This window comes from Humulus lupulus, chromosome 5 (assembly GCF_963169125.1).
Source record: "Humulus lupulus chromosome 5, drHumLupu1.1, whole genome shotgun sequence".
In the NCBI taxonomy this organism is placed as follows: Eukaryota; Viridiplantae; Streptophyta; class Magnoliopsida; order Rosales; family Cannabaceae; genus Humulus; species Humulus lupulus.
In genome coordinates, this window is record NC_084797.1 from 6979989 (window position 1) to 6990367 (window position 10379).

The 10379-nt window shown below is 32.7% G+C and overlaps 1 protein-coding gene across 2 annotated transcripts; it reads right to left on the reverse strand.

Annotated features, from left to right (window-relative positions):
* Positions 1-1755: 1755 nt before the first annotated feature.
* LOC133834319 (cyclic nucleotide-gated ion channel 1-like) lies at positions 1756-6194 on the reverse strand. 2 transcript variants are annotated; one of them, XM_062263901.1, is made up of 9 exons: positions 6074-6194; positions 5832-5917; positions 4690-5062; positions 4391-4603; positions 4011-4303; positions 3791-3902; positions 3462-3689; positions 2511-2759; positions 1756-2407 (listed from the first exon to the last, which is right to left on the reverse strand). In XM_062263901.1, exons 2-9 carry the CDS (start codon positions 5867-5869, stop codon positions 1889-1891), a joined length of 2025 nt encoding a protein of 674 aa, XP_062119885.1. In that variant the 5' UTR covers positions 5870-5917; positions 6074-6194; the 3' UTR covers positions 1756-1888. The 2 variants fall into 2 exon arrangements, with proteins under 2 accessions (XP_062119885.1, XP_062119884.1); XM_062263900.1 differs by having other exon boundaries at positions 5832-5920; positions 6074-6125.
* Between the last annotated feature and the right edge of the window lie 4185 nt (positions 6195-10379).

Consider the following 10379-nt stretch of genomic DNA (forward strand, 5'->3'; position numbering starts at 1 on the left):
AATATACTAATGGTTGCAAAATGGGGATATGAAAAGATGTGGGCAGATGTAAAGAGTACTCAAGTACTAGTGTCAACCCTTGGCTGACGCGTGTCCATATTCGAGTGCAATAGGTGGCAAGATTTTCGAAAGTAGAAGTTCAGAAGTTTCCTTCTCATATAGGATTCGAACCAAGACTTTTGAGGGGGAAAAATGTTACACCCAAATTTCGAGAATGGAAATTATGGTCTTGATAGGCTCGTAAAATGTAAGCTCGAAATAAGCAAGTGTGCCATGTCACCAGCATTTATATGATTTGGGTTTGACAGTCTCGCTCAGTATTAAAACGACGACGTTGGAATTGGTGAGCTCGGAAATACGTGTGGCCTCGAAGGTGTTCCGAGGTTACAAGTTAAGCTCGAAGCTACAATTACAAGCGTTCGACACTTGTATAAATTTCCTTATTATTTCTTGTTGGCGATCTAGCATCGGTCGAGAAGGTTCGAGCCTGGGCACTGCGAGCTTGGAGAGGACGATATCGATAAAGCTATTTGATAAGGATGAGGCAAACCAAAGTAGCGAGCTCGCGATGATTGGTCGATCTCGAAGGTATGCAAGTCATATGTTCGAGGTCGATAATCTAGTGTGAATACGATTACTGTTTTAAATCCGTATATCTAGGGGATTTGTTCAATCTGTTAATAAATCCCGAATGTCATGGGATATTAAGTATTTAAACACATTTAATTGTATTGATTTGAAATTGGAATAATAACTTCCCAAAATATGAGGGGAAATATTCTGTAAACCAGTCTATAAATAGACTGGAGAAATTCATTTGTAGAGACGCTGAATTTGGTATTGGGAATACTCTGCTAAATTGATTTCTGAAAGCTTTAAGGGAATTTCACAATTCAATAATATTGACTCGTGGACTAGACAGATTTTAACTGCTGAACCGTGTAAAATATCGAGTGTTTATCATTGATTTTTATAATTTCGTGTTTAGTGCTCTCCTTTTCTAAGTTGACAAAAAACGGCGTCAACAATATATAATTAAATTAAGACAATGTATATTTTTATTATGTTAATTTTATGATTAGTTTATATGTAATTTTGTTTGATGATTATTAATTGTGTTATTAATAATTAATTTTAATTTATGTTAAATTGTATTATCTTTAAATAAGCATTATATATTTATTTATTATTAAACAAAATCAAACAAATTATTATATTTTAATATTTTTTATAAAAAATTATTAATTAATTATCGACAGATTAATAGGGGTGGGACCCGCTGGTATTAAATGAGTCAAACACGATGTTGACTACTTTTTACACCGGCGGAGTCCACCCCTAATAATCCCCTGGTACTAATATATTAACGGTAGGGTGTCAGTCTGCGGGTAATAACCATAATTACTGACCAACTATTGCCGGCGGAATCCAGTGTTATTACCGACGGAGCTTCTACCGGTAATAACGTGTTTTGTTGTTGTGCTAATAGCTCTATTTAACAAACTAGTCTCCATATATTTTCTACATTCACCAAACTACTAATTAAACCAAATGAGTGATAATATGTGCACCAAAATTATGTACTAAAACATTACACCATCTGACGTGACAGTTTCATTTCACCTATCAAATTTATTTCAGGCGAAACCCACTGTTTTAAAAACAGTGCCACATGAGTTGGCGTAATGTTTTGGTGCACATATCATTATTCAAACCAAATATTAATATGCATTATGTAATATAGAACTAATGGTGTTTCAGAACTAAATCTTGAATTAAAATAATCTCAGAAAATTATATTAAGATTACAAATTCCCTACATAATAAATTCCAAACACAATTTAAATATACCTCTTAATAAAATACATATTTTATAGTTCACGAAACATTAATTAATAATGATTTCCTTTATCTCTTCCCTATCTTGACCTGGACCCTTCTTCTGTTGTGACTTTTTCTTATTCATGTAGCGTCGAAAAGCTCGCTGCAAATACGTAGCTGCAAAAGACCTCATGCCCTCGGACATGGCTTCATTATTGGGTAAGCTTTGAAAGAACTTGCACCAGCATTTCAACAGTACTTCCTCGAAATCAATAGCCCTAAGAGCAAAGGCTTCAACTTTTGTGTGAGATTTGAGATTACAGATTGAGACTGGGAACTTGGAACATCTTGATGTGTTCAATTCCCATTCCACGAGTTCATTTCCATAATAATCACCATTTTGAAGGCGCTCGATTGAACTAGTACTACTGTCAAAGGTCCACACAACACCTTGTAAGATGAACAACATCATATCAAGAGGCTCTCCCTTTCGAATGATATAACTATTCTCTGAGTATATGACTGGTTTTAAAACACTACAGAAATTTTCGAGAACTTTGTCATCGATGTTTTGAAGCAATGGAACCTGTTCATATCCCATATTCAATAACTCACGTCAAAATTTCATAAGGTCAAACACACACATATATATAATATAACGTGGTATAATTAATAATGAATGTACGTACTTTGTTTATCATTGGTAAGCAAATGAGTTTCTTGATTGATACTTCAAGTGACGAAGGTAGAATATGGCAAAGATGTACAATGTCTACATCTTTGCCTTCTTGCAATCTTAGCCTTGCGTATTCCATAATTGTTTCAATTTTAGGTTCTAGACTTTCAAATTGTTGTATCCATGACTTTGCCTTTCGTTCGGCTGCGTTCTTCTCATGCTTTTTCACATCCAATAATTTGATAACCAAACCTGGAAATGTCTGTTCCAAAATGAATATTATATATGTTATATATACATATATATATAGTATATATATATATATATAGTGGAGATTTTACTACTCAATGGATACTGATAATTATGATAATGTGGTAATATAGTGACTTGCAATAGCAAGTCACCGACAAGTAATTATTTTTTTTTATATTAATTTCGAATTTAGTTTTTTTTTTTTGCCATAATTATTGTTGTTTCCAACCAATGAAAAACACTAGCTATATTTAGAAATTGACATGCATTTGAAAAATAAAAAGTTTGCAATATTATATTTTCATAATAATTACACGTTTTATCAAGTAACCCTTCCAAAAATTTGAAAAAATTAAAATTTATTTTTAGAAATATTAATTAACAACTATAAATATGGACCATTGATATTAATCTAATTGTTAATATTAAAGTAATCATCCATGGATATAAATACCGATCCTTGGCGAAATGAACTATTTTTTTAAAATTATTTTTCAATTTAGCCGAGTTTTAATAATTATTTGCCAAATGACCTATAACAACTTAGATAATTGGTCGAAATTTTAAGAAATCTAAATAAAAAAATTTAGACAACTAGTAAATTTTTTTAGAGAGTTAGCTGAATATTTTTTTACTATCGGTCAAATTTTTAGACAAAGGTGTTATTTTTCAAAAAATTATCAAACGTAAACCAGAGTGTAGAATCACTAACCTCGGTGTTGTGCTGGTTATGACGAGCTTTAACATTAAGTAGAGAAACTAGTTGTTCAATATCAAACTCTTTGCCTTCTTTCATTGCTCTGGATAGGTATCTCTTGATGACTACCCTTTTCTTCGGTGGAAGATCAAGGTGTGATAGATGCAAATCTATTTCTCTTTGTTTGCTACTTATATTTCTTCTTGCCTCTTCTGACTTTGTGGTTGCAAGTTGTATATATGTCTTTTAAATTATCCATTATAAATTAATAGGAGTTAAGAAGACAAATTTAAAAATTAAGAAAGAAAGAAAGAAAGAAAATTTAGTAATGATTGAATACATACCTGTACATTTCCAATTAGGTATAGAAGCAAAAGTAAGCCCAATATGGAAATAAGAACTGCAAACAAGTTTTCATGCACATTGCTACTTGTGTCAAGATTTTGACCACAAGAACTGAAAATAATAATAATAAGAAGAAGAACCATGGAGATTAGAGATGTGATCACACACATTAATTATATGAGATTTTTCAAATAGAAGGTTAAGTATATGTATGCAAACCTTAAATTTCTCAAACCCCACCAAAAACTAGAAGTGAATTTTTGCAGAAAATCTGATTTGCAGACTATACGAGATTCAAGAGCATGAGAAAATATTCCAAAATTGAAGACAGATGCATTTGGGGGATTAACGGGGCAATACTCATTCAACTTTGTCAAATTCTTAATGGGGTGACTGCCATGACAGTAAAAAGGACCAGGTTTGCATTCCTGAGATCCAAGAGTTTTACAAGCAATGTGCCAGCAAGCTGTTTCACGAAAAATTGAAAAGAAATACCAAAAGGCTCCAAGCACCTATGCCAATATATATAAAATTGATCATGTGCTTTTGGTAAAAAAAATATGAAAATAATAATAATATGATTCATGATATATACTTACATGACCAAAAATAATGTAAAGAAAGAAGAAGAAGGCACCTCTGACCCATACACGTTGAGTGAGTGAGTCAAAAGTCCTTCCTAAGTCTTTGGCTGAAAGGTACACACGAAGAATCCGAGGAACATATTGGAAAAGTAGTAGTAAGTTGAGAAACTCTCTTGCAAACAAAGATTTTGATGCTGTAATCTTGGGAAAGTACATCAAAACCACCACCTATATACGTACAAATTCTTTATTAGTTATATACACGAATTAAATCTAACCAGTAAATACATTGAATGTGACTTAGTGTTTGTTACCTGAGGGAGAGGAAGAATGGCTAAAATATCAATTAGAAGATAAGACCAAGGAAGACCTATAAAAATAGATTGACCAAGTTCCTTAGACGTTGCAATTGCAGATTGAAGCTGAAAAATGATGTTTAGAATGTAGGAGAAATCGGTAAGGAATCGCAAAACAAGAAATATTTGCATCATATTGTGGTCAATATTGAGGCACTTTTGGTCATCGTTTACAATTGGAATGTAGAGGAACAATGGATCGATTGTGACTCCAATTACACATGAAACTAGGAAAATCTTATTCCATTTTCTAGAGTATGCTGCCCATGGGTTTAGTGCTGAATGATTTTGCCTTCCATCTTTCTTGGCCTTGGAATCTTGCTTTTCATTCCTAAAAGAAAAGATTAATTTGATATTTCTAAAGAATATATAGATTCCACATGGTATAGAAAAATTAATAATCTCACTATTCAGGAAAACCATAAATTAATAATTTCATAACCCAATTAAGAGAACTTTGAATGATTTCGGAGAATTGCTAAAGGGCACTACTGGTATTCAACACCATAAGTATGTGGCATATTGTTATTGGTATAATCTAATATCGGGTCCCACTTATTTTAATTTAATATGTATTATGAGGTATCGCTAACCAATTATAGAGTGTCACCTCATATGGTGTTGGGCACTATAAGAGGCCTGATAGTAACATTTATAAATTGGTACGTTGGATATCTACTTTCCTAAATTTAACATAATATGATCAATTCATCTCTATGATTAATATCAATCAATTTTTTTGGTCCCACATGTTACTAATTTGTACACGTTTTACAGTATATCAATATATAAATAATAAATAAAAAATTAGACTGTCTAAACTTTTAATTTTTATTTATTTTTCCACTAGTTCAAAGTAATGAATTAGTAGTATGAAAGGAAGTGTTAAATTAGTAGTAGTAAAGCAAATAAGATAAATATTGAACGGTATAATCGATCGTAATTAAAAAAAATACAAATTTTAGGAATCTTCAGCTTATAGCTCCTGAAGCACATAGTAATAAATAAGAAAATTTAGGAATCTTCATGTATGGCTCAAATAAGAAAATTTGGATGAAATTTACATATTAATAAATAAAAATACATTATTAATTAATTACCGCACTGTGCTGGAACCGTTGTATCCAGGAATATTCATAGCTGTGGTTTCCTCTCCTCTTGACGAAGAATGAATATATTACAATTCCTGCTGAATTATTTGACAGAGAAAATAGCAGCTAATTACATGAAAAATCAAATACCATTTTCCAATATGTGTGCAAATTAAAATTTGCATGCATATTAAAAAATATGAATTTATATAATTACATATATATACATACTGAGTATGAAAAATACTCACCTGCAGAGGCTAGCTATTTCGCTCAGATGTTCATAGTAGAAAAAGGAATTAGTATAATATAAATATATATATATATATAATATGAAACGAAGAAGGAAGATTTGTATATGCTTGGGTCAACAATCAACTCAACGTTGAATGACAGGTATACATATGTGTGGTTATTCTTTTTTGAGCTTTTTTTTTTTTTTTAAAAAAAAGAACATTTAATTTATTTTTATATAAAAGTTTATTATTATTATTCATCAAATTAAATAGTTTCTCTTGCTATAGTAATATTTGCATATCACAAGTTTCTGTTTTTTTAATTATTTAATAAAAGAAATTTGTGTGGTATAATACTTCAATATAATACATTAAGACATTGAAGAAGGGCGTTGGAGAAAGAACAAGTAAAACTATGCAATCCCACATCGCCTAGGGAAGGTTAAGTGTGATGATTCTAAGACTGAGTAGGTATGAGACTACATAGTTGAAAAGAGTTTAAATAGATTGATGGGTACTACTTATGCCAACAAGATGCATCATCTTTTCGGTAGCCCATCACTTGAGAACTCTAAAGTTAAGCGTGCTTGACCTGGAGTAATCTTATGATGGGTGACCTCCTGGGAAGTTTTCCCAGGAAGCGTACGAGTGAGGACAAAGCACGCTGGAAAGACTCATGTTGGTTTGCAGGGACAGTCGTCATTCTAGGAAGCAGCCTTAGTGACGTAGGGTGTTACAAATGGTATCAGAGCCTTGACACAGCCAGAAGTGTGGCCGATGGGGACGTCAGACCCCTAAGGGCGGGTAATTGTGACAGTCAGTATCCCGTGATCTGTAGGGGAAAGACCGGGTAAAGCTGTGCAATCCCACATCGCGTGAGGAAGGTTTAGTGTGACGATTCTAAGACTGAGTAGGTATGGGAATACATAAAAATAGTTTAATAAATAGATTGATGGGTACTACTTATACCAACAAGAAGCATCATCTTTTCAGTAACCCATCACTTGAGAACTCCAAAGTTAAGCATGCTTGACTTTGAGTAATCTCATGATGGGTGACCTCCTGGGAAGTTTTCCCAGGAAGTGTGCAAGTGAGGACAAAGCACGCTGGAAAGACTCGTGTTGGTTTGCAGGGCCAGTCTTCATTCTAGGAAGCAGGTTTAGTGACGTGGGGCGTTACAATGGTATCAGAGCCTTGACACAGCCGAAAGTGTGCCCGATGGGGACGTCAGAACCCTAAGGGTGGGTGATTGTGACAGTCAGTATCCCCTGATCTGTAGGGGGAAAGACCGGGTAAAGCTATGCAATCCCACATCGCCTGGGGAAGGTTAAGTGTGATGATTTTAAGACTTTGTAGGTATGGGACTACATAGTTGAAGAGAGTTTAAATAGATTGATGGGTACTACTTATGCCAACAAGATGCATCATCTTTTCGGTAGCCCATCACTTGAGAACTCCAAAGTTAAGCGGGCTTGACCTGGAGTAATCTCATGATGGGTGACCTCTTGGGCAGTTCTAGAAAGACTCGTGTTGGTTTGCAGGGCTAGTCGTCATTCTAGGAAGCAGCCTTAGTGACGTGGGGCGTTACACAAATTGTATAAATAAATGCAGAACCATCAAACCTGCCGAGAGCCCGCCGGCAAACTTGCCCAAGCCTTCTATAGAACCAAACCCTCCCCAAAGCTTGTCCAAGTTAAAATAAAAATAATAATCTTGATTATTATTAAGTAAAGAAAAATGGGTGAAATATTTTTTTTTTTTGTAATTTTGGTACTATTTATGATTTTTTATAAAATGGTTTTTGTATAAAATTCGACCAGCTGTATAAAAGTTTTGACCGATTGTTTGAATTTTTTGACTACCTGTCTAAATTATGAGATGTTATTTTGTAAAACATTATTAAAATTAGGCTAGAGTGTAAAATGACTTTAAAAAATGAGTCATTTTGTCATGAGACCGTTAAGTAAAGTTAAGATAAAATCATAAAAAAATCCAACTAATAATTAAAAATAGCTTTCAATCACATGAGAAAATTCATTAATAAGAAAATAGTAAAGTTTAAATTTTGATTTAGAAATCATATATATAAAGACAATCATAAAAATGAAAAAAAAAACAAATTTATAGCTAGAAGCTACACCGATCTAAATCAATGGTAAAACAATAATATTTATGAATAAGAAATTTAAATAAAGTTAAACTAACATAACAAAAGTAAATGGAAAAAATACCATAAAAAATTGATATTCATATATGGGCAAGTTCAATGGGACTCCATCCCTGCAAATTGTTACTGTTTTAATAGCAAATAAAATCCAATGGCTGGCCAAATGTTATCCCATTTTGCTGAAATGCTACAGTATTGTAGCAACAACAACCATTTTTTTGTCTTTTTTATTTTTATATTAATGTTTTATAAATAAATATATATATTATTTTATTTATAAGGTAAATTAATATAATAATATAGAATGCATTTTTTGTGTAAATTTTAGTGTTGTGGTTAATAGAAAAAATTTGTGATAAAATTTCATTATTTTGGCAATAAAAAAAATTTGCGTTGAAAATCATCACAACACCAAAAACAGAAAGGGTTATACCATTGTGTCGTTTTTAGGGGTGCACCAATGTGCCTCTTTTAGGGGTGCACCCAAGCAGTCATCCATCGGACAATTTAGAGCATGCACTACAAGAAACAACGTTTTTGCTGGTTTCACCGGCGCATTTGGTGAATTGCGCCGGCAAAGGCGCCATTCTGAGTTGTGCCGGAAAAAGTAACCTTTGTCGGCGCAATTCCGAGTTGTGCCGGCAAAAGTAACCTTTGCCGGTGCAATTCCGAGTTGCGCCGGCAAAAGTTTAACAATATATTATGAAGTGACTTTTGCCGGCGCAATTCACCTAACGCGTCGGCAAAAGTCAGCGTGAAATTAATTCTGTGCACGTTTTCAAGGAGGTAGGTGGCCAGACTTTTGCTGGCGCGTTTAGTTGCGCCGACAAAAGTCAAAAAATGCGCCGGTAAAGGTATGCTTATTTAAACGGCGTTGTTTTGAACTAGGGTTTCTCTGATAGACTTTTGCCGGCGCAATTTTATACTTTTGCTGGCGCAACGAAACGCGCCGGCAAAAGTCATAACATTATAACTCAGCCGCCCGAGTCTTCTTCTCCATTTTTTTTCATTATCTCAGATTTCTCTCATTTCTTTCCCATACCCTCTCTTCTTCAACGACACCATCTCTCTCAAGGGTAAGTTATTTTATTTTTTTGTTTGTTAGTTTGTTTTGCCCATAAATTTTCTTCTCATTTCTTTTTTTTTTCTCAGTTGTACACACCGCCGTCGGGACCACCCTGCCACCACCGAACTACCCCGCCAACCGGATCACCCCGCCACCACCAGACCACCACGCTGCACAGGTATATACTGATATATATAATTATATATGTTATATATTATATATATAAACTGATATATATTATATATATAAACTAATATATATTATATATTATATATAATCTAATATATATTATTGTAGAGTCCAAGAACTTTACTTAGGTAGTTAGATAATAGTAGTAATAGTAATAGCTAGTAGTTGTTATAGTATGTTTATTACTGTGGATTTTGGTTCAAGCCGGGATTTATTTGGAAACTTCTAGCAATAGTTATGAATTTTATAAGTTTAACCTATAGTTTAAGAATATTAATTATAACATAAGGTTTGATTAATATTGCTGGCTATTAATATGATGATTATTATAACCTAAGGTTTAGATAGAGCCAATAGGATTATGACAATTGTCATATGCATGATTATTAAGGAATCATTATTTTAATAAGGGAAATATAAGACTTAGTCTTCACCAGAATCTGTTAGGAGCATGATATTTATTTAGATATTTAGACTCACAATTTTATTTATTTGTGGATTAGGTTGTTATTTAGATAATTAAATAGATTTTTTTTTCGTAACTTTAGGGTACTGTAACTTCCGACCTATTTTTGACCCATTTATCTTATGAATTTCGAAAAATATTATTTCTAAAAAGTTTTAGATAATTTAATTATCTTTCTAGAGGTATAGAGATATTCTAAATCGGAGCCCTACATCTCCAGATATGTTGATTTTACTGTAGGTTAGTTTAAAGTTACGGGATTTAGAAAGTTAGAAGTTAGGATTCTATTTTTAATTTAAATTTAAATTTGGATTATAATTAAAATATTTTTATTCCTTAGGATTCTATTTTAAATTTAAATTTAAATTTGGATTATAATTATAAGATTTTTATTCATAGAACTCTATAAATAGGACCTAGCACCAAGCCTTTT

What these genes read in the sequence shown, in the direction of transcription:
- LOC133834319 (XM_062263901.1), bottom strand. Translation starts at nt 5,869, where the DNA reads ATGAATATTCCTGGATACAACGGTTCCAGCACAGTGCG. An exon ending in CCATTCTTCCTCTCCCTCAG is followed by an intron (nt 4,604 to 4,689) that starts GTAACAAACACT and finishes GTACGTATATAG; the next exon opens with GTGGTGGTTTTGATGTACTT. An exon ending in TTTACATTATTTTTGGTCAT is followed by an intron (nt 4,304 to 4,390) that starts GTAAGTATATAT and finishes ATATTGGCATAG; the next exon opens with GTGCTTGGAGCCTTTTGGTA.